Below are 18,481 nucleotides of genomic sequence, written 5' to 3' on the forward strand. Positions count from 1 at the left end.
GTTTGATCTTTCAAAAACAGAGTTCATAAACTACCATACCTTGGCATGACAGCTTGGCACACTTTCTGAGCAACAGAAAGGCTATGAGTACTTTCAAAAGCTCCCACAGTGACCACCAGCTATAAGTACTGCTGCAGAAGGGCTGGTATTTCAAAAAGCTTGCTACCAAATTAAAAACAATAGAGAGAAAAAAAAAAAAAACAGCCACCCCAACCAGACAGACACCATTAACAAAGATTCTACTTACTGTACTTTTTCTCAAGACAATCAGCTCTATTTCCTCTCAAAGTCCACTAAAAATCAGCAGAGACCAGACACACCCCAGAAACAAATTCCAGCAGGCAGATTCTGGCAGAGTTTGGAGCCTGGGTTTTTTTTTTACATTGTAAGTAATTGGGCCTAAGCCACAGACTCAGTTAAACAGTCTCAGCTGGGCAGTCTCAACCCATCTTGGCAAGGAAGTGAAACAAAAACACTCCCCCGCAAACAACCCAACCCCTCCCCATTACCATCCTTCAACCACCCCTTTTCCCTTGGGAATGCCAGTTATTTTGAAGGAAGGTTCAGGTCATGTCTCTTTACTAGGTAAGAAAATTCAAGCAATTTCTTTTTCAAAGATAAAAATTAGCCTTAATAAATAAATAGATAATAAAATTGATGTTTAAAAGAAGATATCACACTGGTCCGAGTTCTCAAACCTTTTCCAAAAGTAAAGCTTATGGAAAGCTTTCTTTCTTAAAAATACGTAAGATCATATACAGAAGTATTAATTCAGCAGAGCATGTCCAAGTAGATAAATGTATATACTATCAAAGCCTAATGCAGCCTTGTGCAATAACTTACCCATGTAGCATTTGCAAAAGATTGCAAACAACAAAATGCTGTAATTACAAAGTCCAGTTAAAAAATAGGACAGCATATTCTTCTGAAGATTACATATATACACATATCCCTAATGAACAGGCAGAAATGATACTTGGATTATTCTGCCTAGTAAACCATAGTTTTGGAGCTTTTGTTATTTAATCAGTAGAACCTAATAAATACACAGTAGTAGCTTTGAGCTGGGTCTCAAAGGCCAAAATAATTTGCAGTTGGGATTTAGTAAAAAGCTGAAAAGAACTTTTTTTTCAATAATACTTACACTTCTCTAAATATCACACTATCGGCAAATCAGTATTAGAATGATGTTTTGTGGAAGTTATTCCAAGTATTCTTACCTCTGATCTACAAAAACAAACTTTCCATCTATCGCATGTCGAGAAACATATTCTGTAGGTTTCACCCTGATCTCACCGTTGACCGGCTGTGGTACTACATGAGGATGCAGCCGTCCAATTGCAACAAGACAGCTTAAATTACAACCCTCATTATCTGGTTCATTATCTTCATCTAGTCCCATTTTTGTTGGTGGCCAGCTTTTTAAATAACCTGTACTATGGATAGTGCAAAAGCTTTTGCGGTCCACTGTAAGAAGAAGAAAAAAAAACAAAACACAGTTAGGCCATAGATACTGTTTTTGGAGAACTCATCTCTCAGTTCTGCTAAAATACACTTCCTCTCTTACCCAGGATATTTGTGATACTGCTCACTAAGGGCTTTTTCAGCACTCCTGTTTCAATGCAGCTCATTTGAGATAAATCCATGTACAAGTTATCTCTACAAAATCATTGTTTATACTGAAACATCACATCGTTCAGACCAACATCTCTTTTGATCATCTTTAAGTAGAAATTGCATCACATCTTATTTCAGCAAAGGATGCTAATATAATGTTAATAAAGGATTGTTTGAAGAAATTATTATATTAATAAATACGACACCTTTGTCAACTTAACATGAATCTCCTACAAAAAAAAATTGGCTGGCAGAAAATGCACTGTTTGAGTGTACAGAGGATAAGTTGTGCATGGAGGTGAAGACTAAGATTCACAATGACAAGTAATACAGCCAGTATCTGAAAGAACTGATATTCCTCAGCACTGAGCAGGCCTTATAACTGTAAGAAAGGAGACTTTCACAGAAGAAATCCTTGTGCCTAACTGCATAAAGTGATTTACTCAGGGAATAACAGTGAAGTATGATACAAGTTTAACTAATACAAAATGCATTCTCTGAAGTACTCAAAAGAAGAAACTTTCAAACATGGACAAAATATATACTCCAATATATCTGGAAGAATACACTGCAGAGGAAAAAATATCCAAACCTTAGATAACATTATGACCGAATACTTATGGTGTAGAAATACTATGTTTCTGGTACTCAGAATGCACTAAACCCAGAAATGAACTCATAATAAACTCATTTTATAAGTTGGATATCCATCCAGATATTACTTGTCAAATATGGAGCAGAAAAACAGTATGGGTAACAGCTTCTCTTTACTGGAGACATGGGCTAGAAGGTTAAGCGTGAATGTGGTATGATTGGCTTCTGAAGATGCAATAACCACACCAGAACCATCAGCACAAACTGCCAGCAACAATTTCAAGAGAGCAGAGGGGAGAATTTGGCTCTATATGTTAAATCAATGTGTTAAACAGGAAAAAATGGAAACAGTATGGAGAGAGAAAAGTAACAGACCAATACTAGTTCACATAACATCTTATGAAGAAACATTGACGCTGCTCAATAACTATAAAAACCTTAACCACTGCAAGTGAACAGTTATATACAAAAAAGCCTGACTGCCACTATATTTGATAATAAAATTCATAATCGTTACCTTTCTTCTTTGAACAGGTTGAAGGAAAATCCTTGTCTTCTACTTTCACTGAAGGTCTATTGCACTTCATCCTACAAAAGAAGGACCGTCTTGCTCCAGAACATAGTCTTGATGGCCCAGGTGTTATATCGGTTTTAACTGGGAGTCCAGCTGTAGCAAACAGAGGAAGTGAGGAAGCCTTCTTTGGTGGTAAAAAGTTAACTGAACAAATGATTACATCATACAACTAAACTGCATGATGTTTTAACTTTGTGAGGACTTGCGCAAAGTCCCAACCATTATACCCTCATTCAGAAGCTGAAGTGCTGTTTTGGAGATTTTCATTTATATGAACATGCACAGGATACTAACTGGCTCAACTGACCACATAGAATTTCTGATTACATTTTCTACCATGAGAGCACTGATGCAAGCTTGAGAACACAGGCTTCTAAATGTGAAGATTAGAAATAGATTGTAAAAGTCCACACGAGTTTTGCAATAAACATGATTTCTTAAAACATTAATGAACAGATTAAAATTAGAGAGAGATTATTTACCCATAACTAGAGCAGTACTTCATACATATAGTAGCTAGATAAACCTGTGACCCTTCAGACTGGAAGACTTTTTTTTTTTAAATCACAAAACACACCCAAAGAGCCTATATGCATGTATAGAGCAGAACAGACAAAGTGACATTCCAGGACCCTCTCAACTGCAGTGTCTCTAGACAGCACATTTTTACATTGTTCTGACAATGAAGCATAGCCAGCAGGTCTATGGAGGTGATTCTCCCCCTCTGCTCTGCTCTTGGGAGACCCCACTTGGAGTGCTGTGTTCAGCTCTGGAGGCCCTGACACATGAAGGACATGGAGCTGTTGGAGTGGATCCAGAGGAGGGCCACAAGGATGATCAGAGGGCTGGAGCACCTCCCCTATGAAAACAGTCCGAGAGACATGGAATTGTTTAGCCTGAAGAAAAAAAGGCTCCGGGGACACTTTACAGAGGCCCACCAGTACTCAAAGAGGGCCTACAAGAAAGCTGGAGAGAGACTTTTGACAATGTAGTGATAGGACGAGGGGGAATGGTTTTAGACTAAAAAGGGAGATTTAGATTAAATGTTAAGAAGGAATTCTTCACCCAGAGGGCGGTGAGGCACTGGAACAGGCTGCCCAAAGGAGCTGTAGATGCCCCATCCCTGGAAGCATTCAAGGCCAGGTCAGATGGGGCTTTGAATAACCTGGTCTGGTAGGAGGTGTCCCTGCCCATGGCAGGGGGTTGAGACTGGATGGCCTTTAAGGTTCCTTCCAACCCAAACCCTTCTATGATTCTGTGATGGAAGGGGGAAAAGGTAGCAGTGACACACACAGGGACTGCAAATCCCCAAGACCTCCAATTATGTATAAGAAATCTTTCTGTCCTCAAAGAAAGAAGTTCATATGAATATGCCCTAACGATAAGCCCTGACCTTTATCGTATACTTGCAGGAGATTCTCACGTTCTTTTCTGTGGAAAAGAACTGTAGAAACATGGTACAAAAAATGCATGTCAAATCTGGAAGCCATCAACAGAGTGCTGGTACAACCAGAGTGGTAGGAAGATGCTTGGCATGCATCAGAAGCATGGGATATCAGCAAGGCCACTGATGCAGCTAGAGCTCCAGGGGAGAGTTCTCCGGGATCTGGTAGAGGATTTAAATCACATAGCAACTTTTTTCACAGCTTGCTAACTACTTCAACCACTTCTGCATGGGGATATATATAAATGAGCAGCTATAAATGTACAAAACCTTCTAGGACCCTGTAAACTTTTAACGTAAGGAAGAAAACGGTGATGCCAATGTTTTAATGTTGAGTGCCTCTGTTAAAACTAGAATTGCAGGAGGTCACCTCAAGGAGGTGCTGCAGACTGCCCTTCACACTCTAAACTGCCATTCAGTGGATAAAGTACAAGTTGTGCCCAAGTCACTTATGCCAACTTAAAAAATAAAAAAATACTAGTACTCTTAAGAATATCTGTTCTCGAAAACTTATCAGTTGGTCTATCAGAGCAGATGAGAAGACTGTAATTTGTGGTATTTATTTTTGCCCTAACTTTGTCAGAGGCATGCAGAAAAGGGGATAGAACTGGATGAGCATGTTTCATGACTAGACAAAACCATGAGCTAGAAAAACTTCAGCTGAGCCAGACGAAGCCTCTAGGCTCACTGCCCTGGAATATCCTTTCTTGGCTCCAGTTTCCAAAGTTGTTCTGGTGGCTTCTTTGCAACAGAGTCCTACCAACTTCTGATCTTGACAAGCATGAGACTTAAAAACCTGGAAATTTGCAGTTGTAAGATACCACCTTCTAATTAAGCAACACAGACTCCTGTTATGAGAGTGAATTAAACTCCCACTCATCTCAAAACATCACAGATACAGAACTACTTCAAAACACCATAATGGTCTAGAACTAAGATGCACAGTAGGAAATGATTCTAAAGACTGGATTAAAAACCTTGTAAGAAAAAGGTTAGGTCATTGCTGGAAGTGGCAAAACAAAAGAAAACAAAGTCGTCTGTCATGACTGACAGTTTTGTATAACCAAAATAATACTGTGTGTATCCTGACCACTGACTGAAGGATTAGAACAAACACTTCATGTATCAGTGGGAAAAATTAAACCTTTGATGCCTGGAAACAAAACAATATCTCATGTGAAGCCAGTTAAACTAATGCATCTATACTGCAGGGCATGCAAAAACTACAAGCTTCTACATTCAGGTATCTGTTTCATACTTTTTCTTCTGTCTCTTCCTTGGCATGACACACAAACCAAATAGCACCCCCCCAACACACTTTGCATGTTAGCCAAATATTCAAAAGTATTTTTCAAAAAGAATACTCACTTTTTGCATCTATAAGCCTTTCTCGTGGTGCAGTGTCAGAAGAGGAGAGCTGCTCCTTCACTTTGGCAATGTCTTTAGGATGAAGGTAATCAAATAAACTTTGACCAATCAAATCATTCTGCAGGGATTGAATATTTGATCAAAAATTAAAATAATCGTACAGTGTATATTCCCAATTTTAGTATCAATTACAAAGAATCCTTCTACATATAAGTCTAACCAATGAACATCAAAAATCTCAGAACCAAGATTAATTGAAAGATATCAGGATTTGAGGTTACAGTTATGTATTTTCAGTAAGAGGTTTACAGAATTAGTATGCTCAATCAACCAATAGATATTCTTGTTTCTCTTCAGTTTCATTTTGTATGCTACATGTTTTAAGTAAAAATCTTAGCTGCAAATGTTCTTTTTCAATATTTACCTGATTAGTAGGTATTTGGTACATATCTAGCTAAAGGCTAGCTGATGAAAACTTTTGAAGCTAATACAATGTTTAAAGTTGGAAAGGAAGGCAGATGTATAAATAATGATCTTCATTATTTCTGTCAATATACATTGCAAGTTACACTTCATTTTAAGAATATATTTAAAAACCTGGCTTTGGTATAACTGATTCCCAGTTTCCTTAATTTTGCTAGCAGAAACAGAAAGATAACTAAGTTGAAAAAATCATGTAAAGCTACTGGAGAAACCTCAAACTGAATTTTCTATAGTTATTTACAAGTCAAATTAGTTAACACTTTGCAAGTCCGATGTTAAGACCCTAATCAGAATGTGTCACAAACAGTGAAATAAAGTTAATACCTTTTTACCTCCTTCCTTTGAAAGGAAGCCAGCAGCAGTCTTCTTTAGCAGCATGACAGAGAAAAGCTTTCTTTGCAACGAATCTCAGCTTTCAAGGCAAACTATTCACACAAATACCCCTCCCATATAAATGTATAATAATAAAATAGCTTTCAAATCTTTTAAGGCCTAACATTACTTAAAATGGAAAAGAATACCTGACTGTAGTTGAGAATCTTGAAGACAGATTCTGAAACAAACAATATCTTCCCTCTGTCACAGCCCACAACAAAAAGAAATCCATCTGCTGCCTAATTATGAAATGAAAAAAAGTAAATTTCTAAGTTATACATCTTCATTGCATCATCATAACCTTTAATAACACTTTGTATACAGCAGGATTTCTACACTAGGAGAACTCTTTTAACATTTAGAGATAACTGAGTCAACAGACACGATATGAAAGTACAATAAAGTTTTTTTTATGCATCTGCGAACATTTCTGGCGTCATTCTGGGCAGAATTTACAATCACTTATGTAGGAAGAGAGCATCCATATTTTGTCCAGTAATATTACAATGATGTTTAATAATGCCTGTTTTTAAATTATTATTTTAACTGCACTTATTCCGTAGTTCCTATTTCAGAAACCAAATGTAACCTGTGTATTTATCTATCTGTCTGTAGGCAAGTTGTTCCTGTTTTGAAAGTACTATTTTTCAACCACATAAAAGCATGCAGGATTAGTCCCTAACTTTATAGCTCTAAAGTCACAATGCTGCAGAAATTCAGTTCTGAATATGCTGCAATTGGACACTGCAGTTCTTCACAAATTACACAAGCTACTAGAAGTGCTTAATTATTGACACAAGCCATATATACTCTCCACGCTATAAACATACACAGGAAGCAGCCAAACACACTAAGTCACATTACATCAGTGACCTCTAAACAAGGTGCTTGTTGTGTCATTGTATGGTAATAATCACATCAAGGTAGTCCATTGCAGAAAGTCTGTAAGAAAATTGTTTTGGTCCATTTCATGAAATAACTGAAGATTCAGATGGTTACCATCGAAACAGCAGTCTCCTCAGATCTCCCCTTAAAATCCTTCCCCCCTTAAAATCCTTCCGCTTAATTTTAGAGATGTTAGTTATCTTTAAAACCCAGAGACTTTATGCAATAGTCTTACAGATTGATACATTAATTTCTATAATTAAAACATTCTTAAGCTGAGATACAAGGCAGAAAAATACTGGTGTTTTGCTTTGGGAGAATTATATTCACAGACATTAATATGATTAAAAGCTGAAACATACCCTGAGAATAAGATGTTTTAATTCGTCATCTGATAGAAAAGCAGGCTTATAGTTGGCTTCTGTATATGGGTTTGTAGCACCTAAAGAAAACAATCCCCATATCACAAACTTAATTTGTGACACAAAGAAAAAAATACACACTTAAATGAATAATTTTAATTTGGCTCTTTTTTAAACTGTTATTCATTTCACCTGTTCTTTAAAATGAAAGTTGCTTTTTGGTTTCGTTTTACTATCACGATGAATTCTGTTGGTACTAACTCAGAAAAGAATGAAGCATTTTAGCTAAAAACACAATATTGCATTATGTAGCAACACAAACTAAATGCCTTCTGAGATGGAAGTTTTTGTTGATTTTTTTTTTTTTTTTAACTCAAATGCTGTGCTTGATTTATGGTCTATTCTCGGAATTAGAAACTAAAAGTAAGAGATAAAATAAAAATCTTCAAACTGTTTCTTCTCCCTAGATCCTAGTAAAACATGACAAGGTGATGTAAACAGATTGTCAGGTAGGATCTTGCAAATCAGTACTCTCATGCCATGCCATGCCAAAGACAAAAAACATTCCACTGACCTTACCTAACGATGCAAAAAAAAGCCAAAAATGAGTAACCAATGAGGTATCTACTTATTAAAGAGTGATTCTTTTTATCTTATTCCCTTCATAAAGGCAAGAGAGTCAAATTAGTAACCACTGAACTGCTATAAAGTACCAACATAATTGAATGACAGTGGCAGAAAAATCTGCACCTTAACAAACTGCTAGGATAAATATGACTGGAAGATGTCTTGTGTCCTAGAAACTAGAATAGTGACCATTTCTGTAAATTACCAGCATCACTATTCTTTCTCAAAGGTGTACTTCTTGAAGGCTTAAGCTTTCCCTATCATCACAGATTGTATCCAACAACTGATTCTTACTTGGAGTTTTAGGATGCACAGAACTTTGCAACAACCCCAACTCTTCGAATCCCACATATTCCCCTTCAGGTACATGTAACAGAAGCTCAGTAAAAAGACTAAAACTGTGTTCTCAAAGGATTCTTCATTCTTTCACAGAAAGACAAAGCTATGAACACAAACGTCGTAAAACCCGTAGGAATATTATGCACACCTAAAATTTAACCTCTCTATCCAAACAAGTCCTGCACATGGCCTGCCCAAGAGCACAGATCAGTGCTACAAAAGATTCAGCGGTGGACTACATCTTAAGCCCTTTGCTCCCATGCCCCATATACGTGTGATAATCATAGAATCATAGAATTGGCCTGGGTTGAAAAGGACCTTAAAGATCATCTAGTTTCAACCCCCCTGCTCTGGGCAGGGTTGCCAACCACTAGAGCAGGCTGCCCAGAGCCGCAGCCAGCCTGGCCTTGAATGCCTCCAGGGATGGGGCATCCACAACCTCTCTGGGCAACCTGTTCCAGTGCCTCACCACCCTCTGAGTGAAAATCTTTCTCCTAATTACTAACGTAAATCTCCCCTGTCTTAGTTTAAAACCATCCCCCCTTGTCCTATCACTACCAACACACGTAAACAGCCGTTCCCCCTCCTGTTTAGATACTCCCTTCAAGTACTGGAAGGCCACAATGAGGTCTCCCCAGAGCCTTCTCTTCTCCAAGCTAAACAAGCCCAGTTCCCTCAACCTTTCTTCATAATAATCCATGGGGTTAGCTAATGGAAAATTATTCTTTTCTCACCTAGAAATTTCCCTGCTGGATCAAGGTATCAGACCATGAACCAAGCCATCTTGCAGTTGCTCAGCTGCAAGGGAGAGGGGAAAGGGAGGCCGCATCCCTTACATGGTATCTTGATGTTAAAACAAACCAGCCACAGCTCCAGATAGAAAGTACAATTGGCAGCATTTGCTTTCTCATGACTTCCTTCTCAAACTCTGGTAGCCCCCACAAACTTCTTTCTTTGTTCTAGGATGTGATGTTTTTGTATTCTTACAGCTTCCATAGGAAAAGAAAGTACTAAAGATGACAGCTAGCTGTAAAGTCAAAGGAGTTTCTAAGGAAGGGGAAACTGAACATGAAAATGAAAGGTATCCTTATTATATTTTCATTCTGTAAACAGCTCTACAAAAATAGGTAAGAGAAAAGACAAAAATGTTCATGGCTGCATCTGATGAAGGGCCTGCAGCACTATCAAATGAGAGCGTTAGGTGAAGAGTTCTGAAGAGAATTTCATCTCGAACCAGCACAGCGCAGAGGTGATGCAAGCTCAGGGCTCCAGCAGAATATGTAGCTCCAGGGAAAGAGCAGCATTCTTACATCAGTTTCATTCACGCAGGAAAAAAGCTAAACAACAGCTACAGCAGAAGACTGAGGAGATCTTTCAAATGTCACTTTTTTTTTTTTAATAAAGCTCCAGAATTTAAACTCTGCTTTGCTAGAAGACTACACATTGCTCTCCTCATACTTGAGAGCATGGCAGTTTTTAAAGTAGCTCTGGTGAATTTGACAGGCACTAGTCTTTTCAGTTCCCCAAATATAACTGCACCAGACAAGACTAGTGTTTTAAGCTGCTTTGGTGCTCATAGCTCATGGAAAAAAAAAATGCAACCTATGGACCTACAGCAGATTACAGTAAGATATAAATGAATGTGCAACATCACATGCTAAGTAAAGGGGAGAAGTCCTCCCAAGAGGTGTTAACTTACTTCTCTTTGACAAAGGGGCAAGGAAAGGGTAGTAAAAGCATGACTTCGGAGAAACCCCATTGTGTTCTCCTCCAGTCCTGCTCACCCCACACACACACACATTGCCCTCAATCAACTTACCACGTAATGTTTTCATATGCTGGACAGCCATTCTCAATACAGTGAGCTTATCTAGCTTTCGAGACATCGCGTTGCATGTTGGTACCAAAGATGCCAGTTCATCTATAAAACTGTTCATTTTATCTCTACGTCTTTTTTCAATTTGACTATGAGCCTCCCTAAACAAGTGAGGTGGTGAGGAAAACAGAAAAACATTAAACCATATTAAAAAAATAATAATCCCCAAATCCTGTGTAACAACAACACAAAATAATCTCCCCCTGATAATTTAATCACCCTAAAAAAAAGTACATACAGACTTTATCAGACATTATATGATCACTACTTGGGACGGTGACATTTACAAGCAATAGGCAAGGCTGCAGCACTTGGCTCTAGTTTACCAACTATAGATATTGTTGGCCATATAGTACACTGAATCCTCAGTTCTGAGCAATCCATGAAACAGCACAAAATTGTCTGGAGACTTCTCCTGCTGAACAACACTTTTGTTGTTGTTGTTCCTAGCACTGAAACACATCAGGAAATCATAGAGGTTACAGATAAAGAAATATATAAAGTGTATATACCAATGGATAAAGCATTCAATTAAGTATGTGTAATCAGCATACTGTATGAATGTACTAGTATTTAAAACTACCTTTTGCTGTGGCAATATAAAGCTTCTAATCATCCTATAGTTTTCCATTTCCAAGTATTTGAGATACCTCTGAACTAAACTCCTCCTACCCAGGAAAACTGATGATAAACACTAAATGATTTCATTTTTGTTTTTGTGTTTTCACATATTACAGTTCCTATTAACACTTTTACAACCCACTACGGAGTTTGAAAGAAACAAGATTAGGAATGTAAGATTATAAGAAACATGTGCAGGCTTCAATTTCCATGTTAACATTAACAAGAAGTAACTAAAGCAAAAGTTACCTACCAAATCAGCATTTTCACAAAATTGGAACATGCAGTTTATACATGAAAAAAATGATAAGGTAAAGATAAAGAGAAACAAGAAAAGGTCAAAACTAGAAAAAACAACTTTCAAGGTAAAGCACAGCCATGTATTTCATATATGGCAAAAGGCAAAATATCAATTCTTTTCAGCATACTTGTTGAGAGTATTACCTTGCATTTTTTATTCTGCCTTGCTGGTCTGTATACTCCAATCTGTTAAGAAATTATATCATAAAATTACAGTACTGAAAACAATTTTTAATGCATCTTATATATCTACTGATCTTCATTAAAATAATTTTTAAAATTTAAATATTTAATCTTTTATCAGAAAATACCATTATCTATTATACTGTAGTAAGGCTCAAAGCACTGGATTGGATTTTTTTTTGTCCACTTCAATTTGTTCAAGAATCTTACACCTTTGTCCCAAAACAGAAACAGTTTGAAACACTTGACCAAACTGACACTGAAAAGAGATCATACGTCAGTACTGTAGAGCTAACATTTTAGTGACTGTATCTAATAGTACCTGCCATGTGGGTCATCTTTATCTGTATCCATACCTTCCCTGCAGAAACAGAATAAAGCAATATATCACAAATTAAGCAGGATTAACAAGGCTGTTATCAAACTACCATAAAATTAGAATAAAGTGTTCCTGTCACCTTTAAATCTTGAAAACAAAAAGAAGAATTTAAAAGTAAGAAACTGGAAGAACTACAGAAGTTCTGCATTTTCCGTGATATTAAAACATTTTCTTAAAATCAGTTGCATTTCCTTTGATGCAAGCAAAACGGCACGGTTTGATAGGTTTGACAGTAAAACATGCTGCAGTTCAAGTCATCATCTGCTACAGAAATATTTTTCAGTTAACTAGAGGGAAAAAAAACCCAAAGGACATATGAAAGCAGATGTTTTTTATGCCTTCATCAGATGTAGGGCTACTAACTTGCATTTAGTACAGTTAAAAGTTCAAACACTGGCAGTTATCAAAGCACCTACCATAGAATTAACAAATTTCCCTGAATTAATTTGACTGCGCATTCTACACCTCAGTGTGGCTTACAGTAGTTGATTTTGAGATAGGATATGGTAATAATCTAGACCAACATAATGCACTGTAACATTGGAAATGGTCAAATGCACGGAGTGGATGGGAGACTGTATAAAACTAAGCAGACGTATTTTAAATGAATACAACTTGCAGTGTATGTGACTGACTTTTGTGTCAACATCAGAAAAAAAAAATCTAAGGAAAAGAGAAAGGATCCTCCTTGTTACATTTTAGTATTGTAACTATGTACAGAAATAAGTAGGAGAGGAAAGTGTAAGTCTTCACAGCAGTATCTGGAAATAAAATGGAGAATGCTTAAGTCTACAGGACTGTTAGACAAAAGAATTAGGAAGAGAATGTTTTGATACAGATAAATCCGTACAACTGTGCTTAAATGGACACTCTTAAGCCTGCCTTAGTCTGGTTTAATTTTTACCTGAAAATCTTAGGTAAAGGGGAGGGAAGGCGAGGAGAAGCATCAAGCATCTTTTTCAAGTGAAACCAATTATTGAAATATTTATACTTACTCAAAAGGAAAGCCATCAAGTCTGAAAAGAAAGAGAAATTAAATATACCATATATGGGAAATAATAATAACGTCTTTCATTTTCTACTGAAATGCTCAAGCTAATTTATATTCTATTTGCAATGAAAAAGCACAATGAAAACAAAGACAGTAGTAGTGACTGTATTTTAAGGAGACAAGTTCGTCCAAATTAATCTATTTCCTCATAGAATAACTCTGCTTTTTAAGAAAAGCTAACATAGTCCATTGTGCTTAATGTGAAATATTAGTAAAACAACTAACTTAAATTATGTCTACTATGCAAATCATTGAGATACTGTTTCATAACCAGAAACAAAAGATCTGTGCTTTATGCACGTTGTCCTTGCAGTTAGATAAATGGAGTTTCAGAGGACTCCAAGGTCAGGAATAAAAAAAAATACCAATATGTATCCCAAGTTTCTCAGGTTTTAATTCTGCCCAACATAACAGATGAACATTTTGTTTTAGTCAGTACTGAAGTCCGAATTCTGAACTTTATACAAACTTTATTGTATCAAAAGGAAAACGAGGAATTTCTAACATGCAAGTTAACTGCTGGCATCACTTTAAGACTGCAGAGTCTTCTGAAATACCACTGAGCTTTAACATGCTGAGAGGCTACATTTTATAAAAGCCTTATGAAATATCTTCTCATATTAGCCATTGATACAGTACTTATTCCCATTCAATATTGGACATTGGCATTCTTAAAAATGAACATGGCATTTTTTCATGTATTATTCACTGCACCTCTTAATTAGTCATCTTTGTGATTAGTTTTTAAAGAAGTTGGAATAATGCTTAAGGTTTTATTCATCTCTCAACATTTGAGTTACTGACTTCGTCAATGGCTCTGAGCACTTCTGATGCTCACAAAGAAATAGCATGTGGGTCTAGAACAGGACTTAGAAACGAGGCATCAGTTATCCACTAATGATGCCACTTTTAGTTACAGGATGCTTGTGACAAAATCCTTTTTAGTCTTGGAGAAACACCGAAAATAAAATGTGAAAGAGGTATTTCCACCAGGTAGAGGGTAATTTACAAAAGCATCAGGATAATTTAGTTTCTTATAAAATATTATTTCAAAATTTAACACTACTGCCAAGAAAAGAAATTGTTTATAGACCTGTGCATGAAGTCTTGGATTCCAGCAAGTGACTAGAACACTCTGTAGTGGAAAACAGCTAACCTTTGCTGAAGTGACAGCAATAGGTTGGGCAGGAATTTCCCTGGAGGAGTAGCAACAGACAGAACTGAAAAGAAGTTGCTAGAAAGCTGAGAGAACAGCTGACCAACAAGCTTTTTTGTACTTGAGAGGTGAATGAAGAACCACACTAAAACAGTCAGGTTCTTCCTTACGCCCATCGTTCTCTGGTAAGCGAAGCATAGAACTGGACACACACCATTTATATAAAAATAAACATAAATCATTAACAGGCAGCAAAAGCTGAACAGTGATTTCTGACCAATATTTATAGATTCATACACATAGAGAGAGGGAATTCTACCTTAGGTTCTACTTAAAAATAGGAATATTTACTAACTACCATTTCCTTTGCAACACAACATGAACTGCAGTACGATGACAGCTGTCGTAAACTGATTTTACTTAGGACTCAAGGAAACAGTATTTCACATATTTAATAGGAATTATTAAATATTAAAGGAATTGCCAAGTATCAGAAGGCCCACAATGAAAAATCTGTGTCAAGAAAAAAAAAAAAGACTCCATAGTTGTGTTAATAATGGATATGGCCCATTCACAAGTTACCCTGCAGCTAGAATCTGTAAAGTTACGATACATACGAAAGTTGCACAGTGATTTAGAGTAAGGATGTTGGTCTTGGTGTACCTACCACAGAAGACATTACACAGTTGGAAATTTGGCAGACATTACTACAACCTTCACTATTCTAAAGCACAGGTGGTATGATTTCTTTGTGTTTCAAATACCTGCCCTAAGACAGAAGGTATGGCTTGGATGATGCTTCTAAGCAAGAATAAGAGAAGCAGCTTTCTTGAAACAAAACCACGTTCTACCACTGATTCAGGAGAAAATAATTTTTTATTTTGCCAGGAATAATAGTTTACAATCAGGGACCAACATAAGATTAAATCAGTTGATTAAGGAAAAGGCTGATCTACTGCAGCAAACCAGAGACTACCCAGATTCATATTCAACTGGGAGACCAAAATCAGGCAAAGTCTGGCAGCACACTGACAGGAAGCAACAAACAGGCAAAAAATAGGTGAAGAGAAGGAACTATTCCTAGTTTTGCTTCTGCTTCTTAATTATTAGCATCCTTCCTGTTAGTGAGACATTCTATTTGCTATATAAGTGATCTACATCATCAACATTCACGTTGTCCACTTCGTCAGTATTAATTTTTTTCCCCTCATTAGGCAAAGGTTTCTTTCTTCAGCCATACCTCATTTGATAGCCCTCAATTTTAGCTGCACTAAGGCGAAGGCCATATTTTTATTACTAAATATGGAACTTTCCTTTTAGTCCACAGTAGCTTTTTTCTTCTTTACAGCCTTTACAACAGGTTGTCAAGAAAAGGTTATTTAAAAAATGTCATAAATATCTCTATTGTCTCCCCCACTGTATTGTTCTGTTGCAACCTCTTTTCAGAAGGGTTAAATCAAGAGAAATTCAACTTACTGATAATCAGTAGAGCTTCCCTTCCTTTTCCTATTACAATCCACTCCTGAAGTGCTAAGGGAACTGGAGATCAAGTCAGCAGGGTCCGGTGACATAAAATCACTAATGGTAGAAGAAATGTCCATCCTTTGGTCTGCCATTGGATTGTCTAACGTTATCAAAAAGACAAATGCCACCACATAATAGAACCAGAAATGTACATATTTTTAATACACAGAACAAATCTCAAATTTAGTATAAGCTTAAAAATTAGCTTAGAATTGCAAAAATTACAATTCCATTATTTGCATTTGTCATAAAACAGACATAGGCTATTTCTCTTTTTTCAGCTACTTGTGTATTAAATATTACATACAAGCCACGACCATTCTCAAAACACATTAAAGTTATTTTACAGAATTGTCAAAATGACTTAACTAAACCAGGTTTACTGCTATCTTAACTGGAGGGCAACTGCTGCTACCTAATGTAAGTGAAGGCTAAGTTCTGTCTGTCTTTTGCTTAGTGGGAACACTAATTTTACCACGTCTCTCTTTCATTTGAGGATCGTATTCTCGAAGTTCATAAGGTTTGACAGTTCTACCTCCCTTGGATTTTATGGAACAGAATTCAAAAGATTTCCACAGAAAATAAACAAATTAAATGAATAACTCCATCAAAGCAGAATCCATAAATGAAAAAAAACTAATAATCCAGTGATGGTCTAAGATGACTAGTTAAAGGTACAAAAGAATTCAATTAGCTTTTTTCATCTAAGAGATACACATTTTAATCCTCTAGACTGCAAATCTAATACTGTTGGAAGAAACACTGTAAAGCTTATCCATTACTAAATGCCATCAATTGTAAAACAAAAGAGATTTTACCTGAAAGCTTGTCTTGGAAGCCCAGATCCACCTGAGGGAGGAAGATGATGCTCAGCCTGAAGCAGTTGACCACCTCAAAACATTTTCATGCCTCATAGTCTGTTTAGTCAAGTACTTTCAAAAACCTGAATGGGAAGAAAAGCAGCAAGCATTGTTTTAGACACCGTTGACAGCAGCAAATATGTTTTAAATGAGAAAAAAAATCTGAGCTACACAATGGTTGAATTTTGATTTCCCTATAATATATAGAAGCTTCATCTATCATCAAAAGGGTTAAATGTTGGGATGTGCAGACCAAGTGCTGCAATAGAAGGAACCTCTTCAGCATCGCTTCCCTTTGGGCTCTCTTTATTACTCTTTGCTTCTTGCAGCTAATCACATAAAACCCCTCCACTCACAATGATCAGATTTGAACATATTTGATGTCACATGCTAGCAGAATGAGTCAAATTGCTGTTACAGTACACAGAAAGACCTCCTGGTTGCCTTACTTTTAAGGTGGCCATAGCAATAAGATTGGGCTGGGCTTACTATTTTATTTTCCCTTGCAACAGCACTTGCCACTTTCAAAGGAAAGAAGGGTTAAACTTATTGTTATGTTCTGCATGTTTCAAGTTTTATTTAAAATTCACACCCCATACTGGAAACTCAAGTTGTAACTGTCTCCTAACTACACTGTATATCTAGTGGATGGCATGCAGATGAATGTTCTTCCTTCCGTGGAACTTAATTTTCAGCAAAACTTCTATGTGAGACTTGAAAAACATCTCAGGACTGCCTCTTGCAAGATCTTTTAAAGTCTTCTGGATATGCTCTTTTCTGGTTAACATATCTGTGATCATTGTGTCTGCCTTTCCAATCTGTGATGCCAGCAGAACTTCCCAAGCACACAGATCAGCAAGCTCCCATGACACTTTCAAAAGTTCTCAAGTCTAAAATGCCAGTATTCTGTCCATGTGGCCACATTATAACCAAATCTACTGAATCCCACATACAGACATGCTAAGAGTTAGAAACTAAAGAAACCCCACAAAATCCAAAGTCAATAGTATAGTTTTCTTCAGCTCTGCCAGAATAGCAAATGCAGAACTTGTTTCAGTAAGTTTAACTTATTTGACTCACTGGTCCTATTACAGTAATGACAGTCAGGATCAAGGTGCTTAAATCTAAGGTCAGGCGAGTCATCACCTTAATACCACCAACGTGCGAACACAGAATCATTGCTGCGCTACAAGCAGACCTTCCAAATTGCTTTTGAGGGCTCACCATGCACCTCACTGGACAGCTGCTCTGTGGTCCCTTCTCATAAATGAAAAAGGAGTCAGGTGTTTATGAGTGTGTGGACATCCTGGTCCAGGCAAGTTGGGAGCACCAGAAAGTCATGGACAAAAGCTAAAGCAACACAAATGTTAATCAAATTGTGAGTTGCCATTGACTCCATAGCCACAATTGACTTTACAAGAAGGCTTTCATGCACACTAATACAGCTACTTGTAGACCAGACCTTACTTTCACCTTCTATCAGCCCTTTCCTAGTTGTCTACTTTATCTCTGCTACTCAAGCAGCCCAACAAAGTACAAACTTGATTATGTTACTGTGGTTTATGAGATTACTGCAGATTAATTTACAACCCTCCAGTTAAGCCACAGTCACTGCCCATTTCTCTGCTCTTGATTCAGATGCAAAAACATTATCCTTGACCTCAGCTGATGTGTAGAAGTTAGTTACAGCTATACTTCGTATGGCCTGTGGCTAAGTGGAACAAATAAAGTGATAAAAGTACTATGACACCAAACTACTTCTTATGCTGTCCAATTACTGTACATCCATGATTCAGTCTTGGAACCTAATCTAAAACCCTGAGCACTGTATAATGCACCTACTAGAAACTTCTGACCACCTCC

At 37.0% G+C, this 18,481-nt stretch overlaps 1 protein-coding gene across 10 annotated transcripts in view; it reads right to left on the bottom strand.

Moving 5' to 3' along the window:
• The window catches only part of BMAL1 (basic helix-loop-helix ARNT like 1), a 49,207-nt gene that overhangs the window by 7,991 nt on the left and 22,735 nt on the right, over positions 1–18,481 (bottom strand). For 9 of the 10 annotated variants that reach the window (XM_083836435.1, XM_083836437.1, XM_083836428.1 and 6 more), the window contains 11 exons: positions 16,577–16,701; positions 15,711–15,858; positions 13,023–13,043; positions 11,971–12,009; positions 11,610–11,651; positions 10,488–10,645; positions 7,703–7,782; positions 6,602–6,694; positions 5,598–5,715; positions 2,729–2,878; positions 1,221–1,467 (listed from right to left, as the gene is read on the bottom strand). In XM_083836435.1, the coding sequence (XP_083692561.1) occupies positions 1,221–1,467; positions 2,729–2,878; positions 5,598–5,715; positions 6,602–6,694; positions 7,703–7,782; positions 10,488–10,645; positions 11,610–11,651; positions 11,971–12,009; positions 13,023–13,043; positions 15,711–15,850 (1,088 nt within the window). In that variant the 5' untranslated portion in view covers positions 15,851–15,858; positions 16,577–16,701. The remainder of the gene's footprint in view (positions 1–1,220; positions 1,468–2,728; positions 2,879–5,597; positions 5,716–6,601; positions 6,695–7,702; positions 7,783–10,487; positions 10,646–11,609; positions 11,652–11,970; positions 12,010–13,022; positions 13,044–15,710; positions 15,859–16,576; positions 16,702–18,481) is intronic. The other variant, XM_083836429.1, reaches the window with a different exon arrangement.

This window comes from Anser anser (genome assembly GCF_964211835.1).
Source record: "Anser anser genome assembly, chromosome: 5".
In the NCBI taxonomy this organism is placed as follows: domain Eukaryota; kingdom Metazoa; phylum Chordata; class Aves; order Anseriformes; family Anatidae; genus Anser; species Anser anser.